At 48.0% G+C, this 19,834-nt stretch overlaps 1 protein-coding gene and 1 long non-coding RNA gene across 2 annotated transcripts; one reads left to right on the top strand and one right to left on the bottom strand.

Annotated features, from left to right (window-relative positions):
* Positions 1 to 5,041: 5,041 nt before the first annotated feature.
* Positions 5,042 to 17,300, bottom strand: LOC128797037 (T-box-containing protein TBX6L). Its single transcript, XM_053959233.1, has 9 exons — positions 17,210 to 17,300; positions 12,942 to 13,086; positions 11,848 to 11,950; positions 11,240 to 11,404; positions 10,774 to 10,920; positions 10,194 to 10,264; positions 9,304 to 9,395; positions 8,801 to 8,993; positions 5,042 to 8,194 (listed from the first exon to the last, which is right to left on the bottom strand). Exons 1-9 carry the CDS (start codon positions 17,223 to 17,225, stop codon positions 7,768 to 7,770), a joined length of 1,359 nt encoding a protein of 452 aa, XP_053815208.1. The 5' UTR covers positions 17,226 to 17,300; the 3' UTR covers positions 5,042 to 7,767.
* Positions 17,301 to 17,324: 24 nt separating this feature from the next.
* LOC128797039 (uncharacterized) lies at positions 17,325 to 17,940 on the top strand. Its single transcript, XR_008433991.1, has 2 exons — positions 17,325 to 17,415; positions 17,770 to 17,940. It is a non-coding gene; the product is annotated as an uncharacterized LOC128797039 (long non-coding RNA).
* Positions 17,941 to 19,834: the final 1,894 nt, after the last annotated feature.

Consider the following 19,834-nt stretch of genomic DNA (forward strand, 5'->3'; position numbering starts at 1 on the left):
CCAAGCCTTGACAAACAGTTGGGAAAAAGGGTCTCTACAGAAAATCAATGCTCTTTAGAGGTAAGAGTTAAAGATCCTCCAAGAAGCATACAGTTGGGAAATAAAGTGGAGAAGAATGTTTCTCCACCATTAGGGTAGAAGATTAATGTTAGATGGGAAAGCAAAATGTTTCCAGATCTCCATAAAAGTCAGAAGGGAGACAAAGAGCCCATTTCTCCCACTGTGGTTTACTGTCTTTAATCTCTTTGCCTTAGTGTCCCCACCTACCCTGCCACAGAGATGCTGAAAAGCTTTAACTGGCTTTTGCAGAACTGATTCAGGATCCCAGATCCTGAGTGCCAGAGATGTGCCAGATGTTACTGCCTGTCCCTTTGGAGGACAATGCCCTCAGTGCCAGAGCTGCCAGCACACAAGTGTACTGGGGTCAGGAAGAAAGGCCCACAACCCCTTACATACAGCTGCCCCCTTAGATTAATTTACTAGATGACTGCATTAACCCCAGAGATTTTTGTACAGCTCCCAGCCCACCATAGCTGCCCCAAGCATGGTGGCACCGGGAAACTGTCACAGAGCTGGTGTGTGCCCATGGCAAGACGTGGCCCTGCCAGTGCTTCTGCTACTTCCATTGCCACTGTAGGGCTGTGGTGGGATGGCTAAAGCACAGTGCTGCAGCTCAGTGACTGCTACAGGCAGCACTTTGGGACTAAAATTTCCTTGAGTATCTGGTTTAAAGTTGGGACTAACTTCATTCAGTCTCCACATCAGAGCTCTGTGCTGCCCTGTGGAGGATAGAAGGGCAGACAGTTGCAGCTCCAGAATCAAGTCTTCTTTAATCTAAGGACATGATTTCTTTGCTAGACATGATGAGCTGTGTGCCCTGCCCTCTATACCATCCACTGATGTTTGTATTTCAAAAGCCACTCCTGATTCTGATTATGCCCAGCTGTCTAAAAAAAAAAATAACAAAACAGACAACATCCTGTATACTGCTGGGACCTCTTTGTCAGAGGCTGTGAACTCATCTGCATCCAGCACCAGGATGGATTGAACAAACTGAAGCAGTATTTTATTGCTGAAGCATAAAACACGGGAATAAACAAGCACCAAAGTGCTACTGATCATTAAAACCAGATGGGAGCCCATTTACTGCCTCCAGCAGTGAGGTGCCATGGCTGCTCCGCTGGGGCCCCCTTGAAATAGGAAACCCAGTGCACCATCTGGGAGGTGCTGGATGGCAGTGGCTACAGGCAGCCCCTGCAATTCCAGCCTGGAGTTATCTGCACTGTGCTCCCACCACCACCCCAGAGATGACCACGGAGTGCCAGAGCTCTGAGTCCTAGCTCCAGGAATACAGTCACCCCTGTAAGGTCGTGCCTACATGGAAGTGCCCTGGTAGGGGCAAGCAGCCCATCCAGGGCCAGTCCCATTGCCCAGGGGAGGTGGGATGGGGAGAATCACAGGCTGAATTCCCAGACACAGACCATGGACTTGGTGACATTTCAGTAGTATTTGTTCAGATGCACATCAGAGAACCATCAAGGTTCTGGTCATTCCTGAACAATTCAGCTCCCACATGGTGGATTATCCAAGGCAGTCCAGGTCTGACCTTCTTCCTTACCAACCAGTGCTATCTGGCATGGGAAGTGAAGTGCTAAGGTTGGGAGAAGCCGGAGGCTATTTCCTCTCCTTCCTAATTAACACACCCACCACAGATCAGTACCTAACAAGAACATTGCCAGTCTGTCTACTGGAAACTGGCCTCCAGGAACAGCTCCATCCTGAGTACCCCCAGCTGCAAGCTGAGCTCAACCCCCTCCCTGGACTGAAGCTTTGCACCTTTGTCTCCAAGTCCCATCTTCCCGTGGCAGGGAGCCCTCTCAGCAGCCAAAACCGGAGCACGGCATGGGGCCAGGGATGGATTCCTGGGCAGCCCGAGAGGAGATGCAAATGGAGCAGGAGACTGCTGGAGAAGCAGAGACAGACAGATGCTTTTACACTTCAAAGGGAACGGGGCCCTGTGAGGCTTTCAGGAATACGCACAGATCGATAGACTCCTTTCAAACACCGAGCACATTTGCTCAAGTGTGAGGCAATTATTCCCTGAGGACGGAGGCAGGACAAGGCCATTAACAGCCATACGGGCAGGACGAGGAACATGCGGCGGCTCCAGGAGGAGCGCCAGCCCAGCCTGGGGGGCAGAACACCGCTCTCCTGGCCGAGCTTTCTCATCCAGGATTTACAAAATGCCCTCATGTCCCCAGGGGCTCTACAGGGAGCACATTAGTGTCATTCAGCCTATGTCAGTGCAATGCTCAGCACATCCTTTTGGTGAACAGTGGGTTTGATCACATCCTCTCCACAGCTCTAGTTCACTGCCTTTATCCCTGGAGGGCTGACTTTAGCTTGCTGAAGCAATTCCCATTTCCCCCTTACCGAATGCTGCTGGGCAGAGCCTGAGTTGCTCTGGAGAGCTCTGTCTCCACTGAGCTCCTTCTAGACGGCAAAGCAGAGCCCAAACTAGATTGTGGGCTAGCAGAGGGCTGGCTGCTCAGCATGGGGACGGACCCCGCGTGTGACAGGAATCACACCTGACTCATCCCTGCCTAGTCTGCACCAGCGTTTCCACGCAGATTACCCTTAATGCACCATCTCCCGGCAAGGACGGTACAGTTGCAGAGATCACAGGTGCCCGTGCTTTGTGACCCCACAGATGGGAGCTGGAGTGACAGTGCCAGCACACAGGAAGTCTCTCCTGTGAACAGCTGCTCTTTCACATGTACAGTCATACTTGTACAACGAGAGGCAGAGATACTGAAAGTGAGCAGTGCTTCATGCCTGGTGCATGACTGATGGGAGTGCCCATCCTGCATCACCGGCTGCCCACTCTGCTTTATGGAGGCACATAATTTACCCTCTTCAGTAAAAATAGAGGAGGAGGAATTAAAAATCTCAGCATGTCCCCAAAGAACTATAGGAGATTAAAATTAAATCTATCCATTGCACTCACCAAGCAGGGTGCTGTCTGGGCAGGAACACTGTAGTTGTACACCTGCATGTTCAAAGAAAAGAAATTGAGTATTAAAGAAGTGTCAGAGGCAATCCAGCACCCCACAGTAAAGTGCTTCAGGTCATAAAACAAACTCACACAACTTGGAAAAACAAAAAAGGAATAACACTAAACTAGGCTGAACAGCAACACTGCTCAGCACAGCTGCAGCACCTCTTCTCAACCCTGCATCAAAGGTTTGCTTCACCCCCAGTTAAAATTTTGTCTGACACTTCTGCTCAGGCCCAAGTTTCAAGAACACTTCTGGGTTTGTTCTGGGATGTGTGTGTCGTGTGCTGTGGGGAAGAAACACCTTTCCTACTCCCTTCACTGTGTCCTGTAAGCCTCTCCCTGTGTTCCTCCTGCTGTGATGTCCAGAAAGCACATTTAAACCTCGGTACAGCCCTGCAAGGCAGGACAGTAAAAAGCAGCTTACCTGGAGGATCAGGGGCCAGGCCAGCAGCAGAGGGCTGGGAACAGAGCCCCGGAGACAGGAACAGGCCTCCCTCACAGCCACTGACACTGCAGCAAGGCTGTGGCTCTGAGAGCAGCTGTGCCCAGAGCAGCTGAGGGACACAGAACAGCCCACCCCCACCAGGATCCAGAGAAGTGCCTCCATTGCCCAACCAGCCCTGCAGTTTTATCCCTCTCTCTTTGCTACCCAGTGAGTACCTGGAGGCGGGCAGGTCCATGAGGACACCTGCAGCCGCACCTGTGGCCGCCGAGGAGCGGGCAGAGGGGCCGGCACCGCGGGCAGCTCCGGCAGCAGGGCCGTGGCTCGGAGCCGCCTGCCCGGCTGCTCACGGCAGGCGTCCAGCACTGCTTGTTGCTCCAACCAAATGCTGCCTCCCCCCTGCTAAGAGCTTCCGCATGGATCTCACCCCAGGGCTCGGGAATTAAGTGGATTTTAAGCTCTGCAATAAAAACCCATTTGACTTGAAAGAATGTTGTTATTCCTGGAAGGGGGTTTGCACTACTTGCTTGGATCACCTTAAAGTGAGCCGCTACTTCGGCTGACCAAGGAAATGCACGTCGCAGTCTCCTGCGGGGCTCAAGAAGCACCACGACAGACACCCCATCCCGGCAGTGGGGTCAGCCCAAAGCAAGCCAGGAGTCCTGCCCAGCCTGGCTGCCCAGCACTAGGTGTTCCAAGAGCCCCAGCCCAGCACGGAAATGCTGCTCCCCAGGATCTCCTCAGGCCTCTCTGCAGAGCAGGAGCCTCCTTGGCCCGCTCAGAGCGCCGCGGGCCGGCCCTGCCCTGCCCCACACGCGTGAGGGCTCGCCCCGCTCCGGGGGCCGGAGCAGCGCGGCCCCGGGGCGGAGCTCGGCCGGTGGCACCGTCCCAGATCGCACCAGCCCCGCACATCCTTCTCCCTGCAGCACCTGGAAATTAGAAAAGCTCTTAGTGAAACCAGCTGGAAGTTGCTTGTGCAGAGCCAGCGCAGGTGCAAGTGCAGAGGCCACAGCCTGTGGGCCTGGGCGGGCTCGCCGTGTCTCCACAGGGCTGTGGGCAGAGCTGGGAGCTTTCTGTGCTGCAGGGAAACAGCCGAACCTGCGGCTGCCTGGGGAAGAACTGCAGCATCGGCAAGAAAGCATTTTTCTGCCATTCCCATCTGCATTGAAGCAATGTCAGACAAAGCTTAAGGCTGCAAAAACCAGTAGGAGAAACCAAAATAAATCAAGATCTTGATTTCCCATAGGAAATTTACCTAGATCCCATTTATAGTCCATTTGCTCTCCTCCTTATGTAACTTCTCTGCAGGAGAGGAGCAGAAAACACAGAGAAAATAAACAATTTGCTGCAAAGAATTGGTGCAAGAGCTTGAGTCATATCTAGCAGTGTGAGCAGATAACCTGAGGCTCCCTGAGCACACTGTGGAAAACAATGAATGCTGAAATCAACAGCGTGTCATGCATGTACAAACTGGCCCCAGGTAACACGACTAAAGCAGAGCACGTTGTGCTTGAGAAAGATGCACAAAACCTACACTTTTGAGTTTATTTTATTAGTCTTAATGGCCTGACTTCCACATGTCTCGTTTCCTTTTATTGAAGCTGTCAGAGGCATTACATTATCCCACATGCGTGCAAAACCAGCATTTCAGTCGAGCTCATACAGACTTGAAATGCCACAGCTGAAGAAAACAAGCCAGTGGGAACTGCAAAGGGAGGGGGCGGGAGCAGGGTCCAGAGCACACCTACAGGCAAAATCTCCAAAGGCTTCCCGAACAAGCCGAGCGCAGTCTCTAATCAGAGAGAAAGGATAGGTACTTCGGCAAGCTGGATGATTCACTGGAGAAGGGCGAGCAGTCCCGTTGCAACAGAAGGCTGATGAGTAATTGATGGCTCCCCAGGCACAAAGCTGAGTCTTTTACCCCAGTGCAGAGCCGTCTGCCAAACCAGCTCTACCGACAGGCCCAGGGGGCAGCAGCACCTGCACTGCTACTGCAAAGGTTTGAAAGAAACAGCATTGCACTCGTATTTTCACAGGAATTCCCCAGTGCTGCCCAGCTGTCCTCAGTTACTCATGCTCACTGCAGCTTTTCATCCTCATTAGCGCTCTATGACAGGGAAACACATCCCAGCTACAAAGAAAAAGAGACAGATCCAACCAGGTAGCCTGTGGGGGATGCATTCTCTCTCTCTCTTGTGGGTATGCTGCTGGCAGTGATCCCGTGCACAAAGTACCCCCTTCGGGTCCCCTGCTCAAGGCACTCACTCAACTCCCTGGCCATTCTGCTCCTCTCATTTCCAAGATGTGAAGGACAGTGGTGGCAAAATTAACTCCTAATGGCCAGAGACAGCCTTTTACAGCTGACCTGCCTTCACACAGCTGGCATTTGGACAGCAGGAAAGAATGATATTTTGGCATTTTAAAAACTGTGCTCCACGTTTTGTTTCCCCAGCCAGATTTCTTTTTAAGTGAGTTGCTCACATCCACATGTGTGTCATACACAGCAGGCACAAATCACTACTGGCCAGGGTACCATCAGAGGGGAGGCTCACAGGGCATTATGTACATGTACTGTGGCAAAGTCTGACCTTTATTTCAATGCTGCACATCCTCAAATCCTGGGAAGCCCAGGGGAAGTGCTCAGCTGCTCTGTAAATATCATAATTGTGCTATAAAAGCAGTTCGCAGTATACAATTTAAATAAGAAAACAGTCATTGTAGTTGAGCCCACAAATTCACAGGGCTACTTTTCACAGTAATTTCAACAATAACATCGTGGCTCAACATCCCTATGCTATGCAGATGCACAGTGAGGAGCTGGTGCCCAAAAACCTGGTGCACAGCATTTCCCAGTGTCCCTGCACAGGGCTCCTGAGGCACTGGGCACGAAGCTGCCCATGTCTGCTCAGAGACAACATCTTGCTACACACACACTCTCTCTCTCACATGTGTGTGCACACAGAAAACCATCTGGCACACAGGCTAAATGACACACCTCAGTGTGGCTGCAGGCCACATGGCAGCTATTAGTGTGACACGAAAACATTCCCTAAATAACACCTAGGAGCATGTCTATCCTCCCTGAGAAGCAATGAGGCTGTGTCACCAAGTGCCCAATGCCAGGGCCATCTGCACTTGGGCAAACAGGGAGGCCTCCCCCTTCTAACAGGAAGATGAAAAGAACCCCTGCTGCATGGCAGTGCACAGGTGCTCCTGCCCTGGATGGGACCACAGAGGAGAGAAGTGGAACCACTCTGATAACTAAACATGGACAGATCCCTACAGACTCCCAAACACAGCGAGATAACTTCACACACTCACAGAGCAGCGCAGGAACCACAACTATAAATTATATTCTCCAGGGGTGGTAGGGAGCAGGAGAAGGAGTAAGTTCACAGTGGAAAATTTCCTTTCCCTCTAAAGGAAGAGGCTGGAGTGACACAGAACACTGCTGTTCATGGCCCTGCTTCTGACAACCTTGGAAGGTCCCAGAAGAGCCTGTCACATTCCATGAACGACGTCCCTCCACCTCCACAGAATGAAAAGCATTTCACTGACCTCGAATCTAGGGCTGGCAGAGCAGGGATGGGCATGGGGACAGGAAGACACCACACACAGCCTTGCTGCTGCTTCTCTTGCATGGAACAAACTCTCCCCTGCCTGCAGACTCTGCAAACTCTCCCCTGCTGTGCTCCAGACACACCTTGCTGTGCATTTTACTCTCATCTGCTGCTGGAAGAAAGGCAAGACTCTAGCTTTACTTTGACTACACTAACTGAGGAAGCTGCTCCAAGTTCACCAGGATTGCTTGCTTTGCTCGTCTTTGCAATATTTTCTACAGCTTTTTGTCCACATGGATGGCTTACTGGAAGTCCTCAGCCCCTATCTCCTTGCACCAAGTCCCAGGAGGAAGGGATGTTGGAAACTGCCAAATGCGAGGTGCCAACACTGACTGTGAGTTCAGCAGCTCTTTAAATACTGTTCTTGCAGACCTGTGGTTTCCTACTCCTGCTGGGAAAAAAACCACTGCAGAACAACATTGAGCCTGATCCACAATGACATGGCTAGGGTAGCAACCAGTTTAACCACTGCTTGTGAAATATGGTGAAGGTTGTTGTGCAAGGAGACAAGGAAGTGGAGGTGTCCCACGCTACTGCTTGCAGCAATACCTCTGCCTACTGTAGGCAAAGCTTCACAAGTCCAACAGTAAATTCAATCTCATTTACAATTTTCTTTCAGTTTTTTCAATGGGAAGGGTCCTCCCCATTCACCAGCAAGCATAGGGGAACAGAGGGTACTGGCTCCACTCTGCCATAGTGCCATGGGCATGTCCTGGAGTTCCTTGTGTGTTGTACTCCGTGGAGAAGGCTGAGTAGCTCATTGCCCTGTACTGGCTGTGGGAAGGCACCACCCACTGCCCCAGGCCCTGCTCAGTGCCATAGGGACTGTACATGGGTGCTCGGGCCCCGGCTTTCCCCACAGAGTCCAGAGCCATGTTCACCACTCCTGTGTAGTCCTGGGGGGGAGGCAGAGGTGGGGGCAGCGGGGGCAGGTTGGTGAAGCCCTCTGGGAGCTGTTTGGAGTCGTGCTCGGGCACCATGGCGAGATCCAAGGCGTGGCACCTTGCCCGGAAATCGTTCAAGGTGGCGGCATCGCGGCTGGGAAGCTGCTGGCTGTCCCCAGCTTCGTGGAACCTGGGCCCAATGGCAGAGAGAAGAACAACTCAGACCTACCAGAGTGGAAAACCATGGAAAACCCACAAAGATCCCCCGGGGAAAAGCAGAGCAAGCTCTTCCCTTTGCCTACTGCTTCATCTTACTGTTACTGTGGATTTTAGCCCAAACCTCATTGTCACACTCACAGGAAAATGAAATGCCAGAGAAAGTGAGTCCAGACTACCTTAGTTCAGGCTAAGTTCTAGTCTGGACTCACTCACAACCCAATTTTGCAATGAGGAAGGAAAAATTACTGGAGTCTTGTAACTCCTTCAAGACTTCCTCCAAAGGACAGGCAAGCTCTGTAGTACACAGAGCTGCCTGGGAGAGCATTTTGGGACAGGGAAATAAAGAACATTACAAAGACATGAGCATGCCCAGAACCAGTGGGTTTGAACTAGAAGGGAAAGGCTATCCTTGGACCTATGTCCATGCTAATCTACCATCTCTCAACCACATGTGCCCTCCAACAGAAAGCCATCCTCCCCCTGTTCCCAACTGGCTGTTTCTCTTAGGAAATACCGAGCAGAAGAAGAGGAATCCCAGCAACTGAAGTGTGGCTTTGGAGCAGAAGGCAGGACTCACCGATATGTGTGGTAGGATGGCGTTGGCACCTGCTGCTCTCTGGCCAGACCCTCCCTCTGGTCAGCAGGCACTGGCGAGGCCGCAGGGAAGGCCTGGCTGCTGTTCTGCTCTGAGCCCCAGAAGGGATATCCACTGCTCACCACCACAGGGTTACTCTCTTCCTTCACGTCTACATTCTCATCCTTCTCAAAATCTGACTCAAAGCAGGGAAAAGAAAGAATAGGAAAGAATGAGAAAGGGGAAGAGGGAGGCAAAGCTCACAATGGTCTGTTGGCAGTTGCAGTAATCACAGGATGGTGGAAGGAAACACACTACCACCTCCTGCAGTCCTTCTATCTTAAGGGAATGGCCCCTATCTGCCCAGATACTGTGGTGGTCAGTCCTGCCTGCCCTCTCTCCTTAGCTGTGCTACTGCAAGCAGCACCATGAGCTGGAGCAAGGAATTATTTAGCTTAAAAAACTTTCTGAATATCATTCTCTGGGTTTGTTGTGATCAATATTACCACGTTCCTCAGCAGCAGGCTCCTTTTCCTCAGGCAGCTTCCTCTTCTGGCTCTTGGCTGGACTGGGCTTCTGGCATTTGGCTCGGCCTTCCCTGGAAAGAAACAAGATGTGGGGGTAGCTTGGATGTAAGCTTTTTGCCTAGATATATAGGCAGGGATGCTATTAGGAGGAGAAAGAAAATCCGTAATATTTTTCAAGTTTAAGTAAAGAAGAGTCAGTTTTGGCTTTTTTTTCATCAGGAATTTTTTTTTTTTTTTTTTTTTTGTGGAGGAGATTTTTTTTCAGGCATAAAAGAACACAAAACAAAATCTCAGATATTTTTGTAACATTTTCTGCTTGGAAAAAACCTCAATTTTTTTCCTTCTCTATTGCCAGTCTGGGGTTGCAATTTAAGCTTTTTTTTTCAATTCATCCACTGGCTGCCCTCAGACCAAGCAGAAGATCTCACTGGTATTGGATCCATCTTCCCTCTTGCAGAAAAAATCTCCCCCTGGAAGAGACACTTTTCCACCCACAGGAAAAGGAGACAAGGGAGCCTCCAAATGTCAGAATCAAGCTGATCTCCAAGAGACCAAATGGTCTGCTGTGGACTCCTGTTATCACTGCTATTCACATGTCAGACTCCAGTCTAGCTCCAATGTGCAAGAGAATGCAGGTCTCAAATTTGTCACACCTCCCACATTTCTGTAGGAATTGTCACCTCCCACTCCCCAAATCTCTTGAGAAGAGGCTGCACAGAGGGACATCACTCCCAGATACAGGGAAATGCAGTGTGCACAATGCAGCAGGCTCAGCAGAGCTGGCTGGTAGGGTTTTGTTCAAAGACCTTGGGTAAAATTCACCAGTGAACTCCAGCTAGAAACAAATTAAAATGAAAAAAACAGTTTACCTTCGAGTGTTCTTCCCATGTTCACGGAAACCTTTAGCAAATGGATTGTTGTCAATCTTGAGCTTTGTAATCTTTAAATGAAAGGAACAAGACTCAGCATCACAGTGACTGTTCCAAGACCTTCACCTTTATCACAAGATATTTATCACACGAGATAAACTGTGTGAGGGTTTTGGATACGGCCTTGCCACAGTATCTCAGCTCTCCCAGCAGCTCCCATCATGGATCAGGAACTGACCCACAGAGAGAAGTAGAAGTGACCCTGCCAGGGTCAGCAGGGATTTGGGTGGGATTCATCTGACTAGAGAAATAGACAGGCTGAGGATCTGTATCTGGACCTGCAGCCATACTTTTTACTGCATTTGGAGTTCTGTGTCACTGACAGTGCACGCAGTACCATCAAGGTGCATGACTCATCACAGAGGAGATGTTTTCCACAGGAACCACAATGTGCCTATTTCTTCCCACTGTCCATCACAGGTGCCCAGGATGAGAAGACAGGAAGGAGACACCTTCCTTTACTGGAATTTTACAGGCAGCATTTCACAGTGTGTCCAGAAGCAGAGCCTGCACACCGTACCTGCTCGTTCTGGTAGGCAGTGACAGAGGTGAAGACAGTCTCAGGGAAGCTGAACACCTGGAAGATGCTCCAGCGGACACTGAAGAGGTCATCGGCCTGCACGATGTGGAAGCGCGGCTTGTAACGGTGCATGGAGTGCAGGATGATCTGGGACACACAAAGGACAAGGTTTCCATGTGCCACCACTGCCAGCACGCTGCAGATCCCCTGTGCAGACTCCCAGGACACCCATTTCTAAGCAGGGACTCCCGCTGGGATTGGTGTCTCCAGCAAGCCCCTGTAGTGACAGCACAGAGCCGTGCCTTCCCTGGCAGGGAGCTAAGGGGGCACAAGGGCTGAGCTGAGGGAGGAAGAAAGGGCACTTGGATATGTTTTAACTTCTACATCATCTAATTTCTCACAAATCCTGCTTATTTCCCACAAAGTTCATCTGCAATGAATTCCAAGAGAGCACAGCACAACCTACATGCCCATGTTGATCCAGAGTGTTGTTAGTGAGCTTCAGTTTTTGGAAGGAGACAGGTTCTTTCATCCAGTGGCTGCCAGGAGCTGGGGAATCTGGGTGGACATAGGTGCGACAAGGGAGCTGGGGCTCTGCTTTTCCAGCAACTTCCCACTGATCTTTATTCCACTGTGAAGGGAAAGACAGAAATTTGGAGCTTAAAAACAATGCTTTCAGTACAGAAAAGGCCCAGCAAGTTTGCTTCACTGCCAATTCAGTGCACTCCTCTGAAGCACAAGAAGCAGATTCTCTCTTATGAGCCATGATCATGTAACCAAATCAGCTCCAAGTTTAGGCATCATTTTTCCTGCCTTTCTCCCAGTGGCTGCCAGAAAAGTCTGACATTAATCATGATTAAAACTGTACTGCTTACAATGAAAATTAGTTACCTTTCCAGCTGCTCCCCAAGCAAAACTGACAAATAACTCCAGAGAGACATAAAATCCATCAATTACTTCTGAACTTTGTCCAAAGAGAATTTATTTATCAGTGTGACAAGTGAAGCATAAAGATTAATCTATTTCAAACAAAGATGAAAGGACAGCATAAATTCTGTCATTTAAAGTACTTACCTTGTACCTGAAGTTATCCATTGGCACAAAATCTACCAGCATGAGGTACTTGGCATACGGGATTAAGCCAGAGACTTTGATTTTGCATTGAGGAAACATTCGTCTGAAGGAGAAATGAAAAATAGAGTATAATGGTTTCTCTGTAAAGTGGCTGTTAATGATCAAGCAGCATGTCACATTTACTCACTACTGTGCAAAGCCCTGTGAGCAGTATTTCTCCAGCCAGCCACTGACCATTTGTCCATCTCATTGATGGACTGTTTAATCCTGTGGGTTTAGATGGGATAGACACTAACAGGGCAGCAGTCACTGAGGGCCTGACACTGTTACTGCTTTTGTTCTTCCAATTCCTCTAACACACCAGTGAGAAACTTGAAAGGAACTATTTGGAGGTTGTACGTAGTTCCTGGCCTGCTGCAGCTCTCACAGCCCTGGAGGATGGATTAAATCTGAGCGTGGGCAGAAGATGTGCTCTCATCTAAGAGCACACCCAGCTTTCTGTTCCCGTACTCCCTGCCACTACTTTTAACTTCTGACTCTGCAAAAAAGCTTTGACAGCTACCTCCCTACCCAAAGGGATTATTCCAGCTCACAGCAGCTTTGACACAATGCTTTACAGCTTCACAATTCCATCTTCTTTCACTGCAAGCTCCACAATACATGACTCATTTGTACTTCAGTGGAGTCTGCACACATAGATCTTTAAGAGTCTGGGCCATATTCTTGTCTGCAAACACAGACTCAAACCCAAACATTTACTGCTCAACTGCTGCTGCCTGTGACCCAGGCAAAGGGAGCCCAGGGCACTTCCCAGAGCAACCTCAAAGTGACAGGAAGAACACCACTGTTAAGTGGTGAGATAAGGGTACAGGAGTTTTCTCAGCACATCAGCCCCACAAGTGACCTTTTGCACTTCACAGTTTGGACTCCTATGACACCCTGAAAGTGCAATTCTTCTGCCAGGATCAGGAAGATCTGCATAACTGGCTACAAAACCAGTTTAAGGGCCACTATTTGAAATATGAGCATCTAGAGACTTTGTCAACAGCTCACAGGGGTATGGCATGCATGGTCAGCTGTCCTATGCCCCTTACCTGCCAGATTTGGTGATGATCATCTCAGTTCCTATCTGGTGAAACTTCATCCAGAGCCCCATGTCCTCGAGGGTGACCACAATGGAGCTCTGTGGGAAGGGCTCCAGGCTGGGGGAAGGAAGGGCCTCACACGGCGCTTTCACGTCTGGAGGGAGAAATGAGACAGTGACTGCAGACAGACAGGAGGGGAACTGGCCCTGGTCTGGGCAGTCTGTGCCTCAACAAACCTCCTAAAAACTGTTACTTTTCTACAAAGGATTTTTGTTACTTAGTAGGTTTAGAGGTAGGGAGCCTTTTCCAACAGGTTTGGTTTTAGCTGGTAGGTCCTTTTGTAAGGATCTGTGAGTTGTACCAACTCAGCCTAAATTCCACTGTTATGAAACCCATGCTGGCAGGTAGCCACCATCCACTGTTCTGGTATGATCAGGGTTACACAAAACAATTTATCAAGAGAATACAATGAAAGCTGAAAGGACTGGAAAGACTTTAAGTGCACCAGTGGGTAATAGGGGAAAATGACAAGTAGGGGGTAGCAGAGGTGAAAAATGCCCCCAGAAGACAAAGATGAGACACACAGGAGCCCTAAGTGTAAGTGAAGGCAAGAAAAGGAGTTGAGAGAGATGGACTATGGACAGACTGTATTCTGAGAAGAGAATGGCTGGTCTGAACTGGAAGTGGAGCTGGGGACCACTGAGGAGCCTGTGAGGGAGGTGGAAGGTGTCTCTTCAGTAACACATCATGGCAGTGCTGCAATCTGCCTGCTCTTCCTCTTGGAGGCACAGGACCAACTGCGGGCCTGGGGAAGAGGAAAGGGAAACCATTCTGGAGGAACTGCCTTTGGTGTCAATGGTAGCAATCACCTCTGCACAGCTATTTGGATTAAAAACCTCCTTAAACCCCCCAGTAGGTGCTCTCAGCAATACTGTAAGGCAGGCAAGATTGCTGCTGCCCTGCTGAAAAGCCCAGTTCCACTTTAGGTCAGAATGTGACCCAGTGCAGTTCTGGTGGGCTGAGCTCAGACCCAGCAGGGCTTTAAGAACACTGCCCTGAGGAGGGGTGAGGAGCCTGCTTGGCAGGGCACCCACAGGAGCTGGGCTGTCCCAGCTCAGGGCCAGCAGGACCCCTCTGCATGGTGCATCAGCAGCCAGGCACAGCTATTCGTTTAAAAGGTAGATTTTTCTGCCTCTCAGCCTGATCAGACCTTATTCAGAGCATAGCAGAAAAAAAGGGAATTTTCACCTTGTTATAGCTTTCCTGAGTAATGCCTTCAAAAGAGTATTCACAAAAAGTAGGCAACTATTTTCAGAGAAATTAGCTTTTTTCACAAAGGGACATCTTTCCACCAAAACAACCCAATACAACTATAAATGGTTCTTCCCTCAGGATTAAGAAGTAGAAAACATTAAAATGTAATTTTGTCTGTTTGTAGAGGTCTTTAGGCATTTAAAAAAAAATCCTCTACCCTTTTTTCTGCTTTGATCCAACATTAATGAACTGGCCAAGAAGTGACACCTAGTTTGCTCACCAAGATTAGCCTGTTAACATCTTCTTACGAAAGCTTCCCCCATATCCTCTTGCAAAGACATGAAAGCTGCCATGAGACGATGCATTTGGTAGCTCAGTGCAGCACATGTATCAAAAGGAGTTACAATAAAATTGGGCTGATTTCCCACAGGAGCCATCCAGTCACAAATAAAAGCAAGCAGGTTTTGATTAGCTAGACAGATGCTCACTCCTTCCCCAAATGAATTTTGGAATTAACATTTCTTTAAGCAAATTCCAATGCCATTAAAAGAGACTACAGCAAGGCAGATCTCAGGAGTCTTTAGTGAGGGGAGATTTCCAAAGAAGTTGAGAGGAACTGAAATGAAAGGAGTTCAACACGGAATTAAAAATCAAAGGCAGATGTTATAATCTGGTTTTTATCACAATGAGTCCACAACACACCTGTAGGAGCACAATGCTGCAGAAGACAGGGACAATAAATGCTGCAGTTAAGGTTTTAAAATGCAGTTAATGCCTTTCACCATGCAGGTTTGTGTGCACAGGCTGAGGCTGAAAAGCAGGACATGATCAGACTGCATGAGGACCTGGAGCCCAGCAATGGTGAATGGAGAGCTGGTGAATGATCCACGCAGCTGCTGTCAGCTTCAGCAGGACCCTCAGTGATGGATCTGTTTGTAGGATCCACTTCGGATTTTGTTTGCAAATTTTGTTTGGATTTTTGTTTCCCTCCTAGTTTGTGCCTGTGTAACTGGCAAGGCTCATGCACTCCCACAAAGATGCCTGAGTGCTGGAACTATGGCACGGAGAGGTTTGGGCAGAGTGTCCCAAGCACTGAGTGCAACTTGTGTGAGCTTGTGTGTACTTCTATGGCTTCCTCTTCTGTGCAACTTGGTTTTAAAACCATTATTATCTGAAAGAGATTTAAACCTTTCCCAGCAGTTCTAGTTTTACTTTTTGAAAAACATCCCTATTATCATTGTGTTGGTAACATCATATGTTGCCCGTTCAAAAACATGTTCTTTGTGTCCAGATGAGGCTGAAAGGGAGGAAGCTGCTATGGTAAAGGCACTGAAAATTAAGAGCTCTTCAATTTCTTCTGTGCTTGATTTGAAGGTCCTTATACCAATAGGAGTAGCTTGTGCTACAGTTCCTGTATCTAGAATGAGCCATACATATCTTTTTGTCATCTTGGGGACAGAAAGGAAGAAAGGGGAAATGTGAGACAATTTAGCAGTTTTAGGAGGAAGATCTCTGAATAGAAGATGCTGGAGTACGATTGCCTCACCTAAAGCAGTTCCTCAATTTTTTGTTACTGAGACAATGCTAAAATGTCAGAAAATTTGTTGCAGCCTTCCCAAAATGTGTAGGATAGGATTTGCAATACTGGGAAAGCTCCAGTAAGGGAAAAAACTACGCTTACCTTGACTAAAATCAGTTATTATTACATTTGTTGCTGTTATCTTCCAAGTGAAGCCCAACACTCACAGCTACCCAGTGTCCACCAGGGAGGAACACACATCAATATACAAAGCTTTCTAATAAATTCATCTTGCAAACAAGCAAAAAAACCCTCCCATGTTCTCTGATCTTCTCAATGTCAGCAGAAACACCCTGACCCTCTGGAGGGAGCCTCATTTCTCAGACCCAGAGAGTTTTTTGGCAATAACAAAAGTATGATGTTTCTAGAAATGCAACAGCTTCATCTCTCAGATGCATCCAGTCATCACCTGGAACATTTCTGCTGTGGGGGGTCATACACCAGAAGGAACCCAGTAAGAAAATGAGCTGAACACTGCAATATTTGGAATCTTTAACATGAAAAAAAACATAATACAGTCTACTTTTTATTCCATTGCTGCTCTTTTGTTTTTCAGCTTAAAATTCAAGTGGCAGAAATCAGTATGAATCAGATCAACACAGCAGGGATTGAAAAAACCCAAAACAGCAGCAAAGGTGGGAATCATCTAAATCACTGCACATGTATTTTGCTCATGAATGAGACAACTTCTTGCAGAGGAAGAATAAGGAACCTGAGACTGCACAGTCACCTCTGATGTGCCTATAAACTGGGCCAGGTTTTTTTTTTCTGATGTAGAGCAAAACCCCAGAGTAAATTTAGGGTTCAGTTGCACTGACAAATACAGCACCTCTGGGCTGGCCCTTAGTGTCCCAAGGCATCTCTGTCCTTGTGCCCAATCCAACAATTCTCCACACAGGAGAGATTAACAGCATGCTATGAGATGGATTGAAGGAAAACGTAATGAAACCCTAAGGAAATCACAAAAATCCTGTGCTGGGTGTGAACCTGGAAGGAGTCAGCTATGCCTGACTGGGGTTCATGCTTTCAAAGGACATAGGAAATTGGAAAAAAAAAACCAAAACCAGAGAGCTTCTATGAGAACTGTTATTAAAAATATGGCAAGTATTTCCAAACTTTCTGTGGCCTTCAACCTGAAGAACCCAGTGATTGGCAGACAATACACAAACAACACCTCCAGCCTCCAGCTGAAGGGTCACACTGCACAAGGCGATCTGGGTAAGGGAATTTTGGGCACAGTTGTGAGCAAACCTTTATAAAAGATTTTCTAAGGCTCTCAAAAAACCCACTCAAATGCACAATTTTTCGTACTCCCATGAAAAAAGCCCGTTTTCAAATCCTCTCCAGCCCCATGCACTCTTCTATAAGTGCTGGTAAGCCCTTCAGGAGCACTTGCTCCCTTTCTGGCATGAGTCTAGGATCTTTCCGTGCAGTGAGAGCTTACCTGGTAAAGCTTGCATTTTTCCATGTACTGTGACGTCGAGGAGCTTGCAGGGCCAAGAGAGCCACCAGAGTTCTTACAAGGGAAGCCAAAATAGTCCAGTTCAAAAGCAGGTCTGATTTCCTGAAGCAAGCACGAGCCCTTCCTTCCGAGATCCAGTGTCAAGAGTGAGCGGGATGAGGATGGGACTCCAAGCACTGCTAGCCAAGGTGAGTTCCTGTTTTATGGAGGCTAATGAGCAGGGAGGAGCTTCCCGCCAGGGTTGTCCCCTTGCGAGCCTTTGATGTCCAAAGGGACAAAGAGAGGAAGGATCTGCAGCAATGGCTGGGGCTAGGGGAAGAAAATCAAAGAGAATTAACATGGCTTTGACATACAGGAAACCCTACAGGGGAAATGCACCTTGATTTACTGCTAACGCACTTTTAAACAAATAGAGACAAGACTGAAAACATCAGTTGAGGACTTAGCTACAAAATAAAAACAAATCCCTTAAACAGCAAGCAGGGATAATTTCTCTTTGGCTGTTCCATGGGTTTGTGATAATTCTCATCTTCAACACACAGAATCTACTCTTGATTCCTGGTACCAGAATCAGGAAAGCATCCAGCTCTTCCTTCCCAAGTGGGTGATTAACAGTCTGTGTAAAGTTTGCTCTCCCCACTGGAATGCTGCAGCAACACATCCCTTCAGCCACAGATGCCTTCTCCAACAACATGAATGTGAATAACAATGAACACATTTGATGGTATAATGTCCCTCGTCTGCCCAATTTCTGCACTATTCCGGGAGGATCAGGCACTGAGGTTATGCCTTGCTCAAGGCACTGCTCTTACCCAGGGAAGGCTGAGCAGAAATCGAAGGGCTTGAGCATTTTCCCTTAATTAGTTTATTCTGCAAGTGTGACCATTAGCTTTTGTGCTTATAAGTGCTTACAAGTGCTAAGAGACAGCAATCAAGGCTCAAGCTCCAGGGCCCAACACAGCCACTGCACCTCCTGAGGAAGGGGGGTCTCTGCATTCACACACACAAATGGCTGTACTAACATTTACAGGACCAAGATGGTCAAAAAATGGAGGTCAAAAGCAGGATATCACAGGCCAGTGCTGGGTCCTGCACAGCAAATTTAGGAGTTCTGTTCATTACAAAGAACTTGCTATAAGGCTGCATCTCTTTAACTGTCTAGATTTATTCCAAATAAAATAAACTTTTTTTTTTCTATTTTGTCAGTGATGTTACTGGGACATCTGATCTTCAGTCTAATGTACAAAACAAATTTAGAATTTATTTAGTGAGTTTCTACACTCAACAATCCTTCAGTTCTGTTTTTACTGCCTTTTGGAGCAGGCAATGCAAGGACATGTAGAGAGGACAAAGGAGTTTAATCAGAGCAGGGACTGACTCTCTTCCAGTGGTATATTGAATTTAGGCATCCCAGTGCTAGCCAGGGAGAGAAAAACCAATGCTTAGTGTGACAAGGAATAATGTTTTAAAGAAAAGGGTTGGAGAATTTGGGAAGTCCTGAGGAGGATTTTATAGCAGGAGATGGTCCACTGGCTCCTGGCACCTCTGCAGAACCACATCCAGCCCTGCTGGCATCCCTTTTAAACCACTGGGTAACACAGAAGACTACAGGCTTTTCTCCCTCAGGTGACTTGGAGACATCTAGAGCTGTGGAGTCTCAGCATGTTGAGGAGAGGAATACATGTGGTGGAGAAATGTCAACTTGTAGCTCAAATGGAAATTATTTATTAAATAGGGGAGAAATAAATCAGAAGGGAAAAGGTCAGCTGAAACGGTATCAAGGTCAGATCTCTGCTTGTGCTTGCACAGCCACTACCAGACACAAACAAAACAGGATGCAGAAATGCTTTTTTGCTCTGCTACAGAAGGAAAGCCAGCATTGTATCTGCCTCCCCTTCCATGTCCTGCTTTTCTAATGCTAGTATTTTAATTGTAGAAAGCAGAAAAAGACAACCATAATCAGAATCTGAAAAGGAAAAATAGAACAAAAATTGGGTCAGATTCAAGCTAGCAGCGAGATGAATCAACATCCCACACAGTCAGAAACCGCACAACAGCAGCAGCAGCTCTGGGAATTTCAGACTTCACCTGACAGGAGCGTGGGATGTGTATCATGACTTACTGCTGCTTCCACAAAGGCTATGAGATGGTCTCCTGCTGCCACTTCATTTGCACACTGTGTATCAGCATGTCTGGGGAACAGCACATTTGCTGCAAGTACTCAAATCCTTTTGGCTTCTCCCAGTTGATTGATGGGGAAGGTGGAGCCATTAATTACCCATGACTGGTTAACAATCAGCTTTCTCCCAGCCATTCTAGTTGCACTGGAAATGTTTTAAAAGTGAAAAAAAAAGTGAATTTGTTACTATTGCTGGAAAGCGTGGCTAATAGGAGCAATCCCCAGGAAATTCATCCCTAGCAAAGGGGGAATTTAGCACATTACCCTCACCTGTCCATCCATGGAGAGCCCTCAGGCAGTTTGATGGGAAGTCAGAGGTGAATGTGCTGGTGTCTAACAATTCACTGGCAAATTGGAGGCTGAGGGTATGGAAAGGGCTGGGAGAGAGAGTGGATCTGACACGTGTAAGTCAGTGACATCCACGGCTC

The sequence above is a fragment of the Vidua chalybeata genome, chromosome 18 (genome assembly GCF_026979565.1).
Source record: "Vidua chalybeata isolate OUT-0048 chromosome 18, bVidCha1 merged haplotype, whole genome shotgun sequence".
Taxonomy (NCBI): domain Eukaryota; kingdom Metazoa; phylum Chordata; class Aves; order Passeriformes; family Viduidae; genus Vidua; species Vidua chalybeata.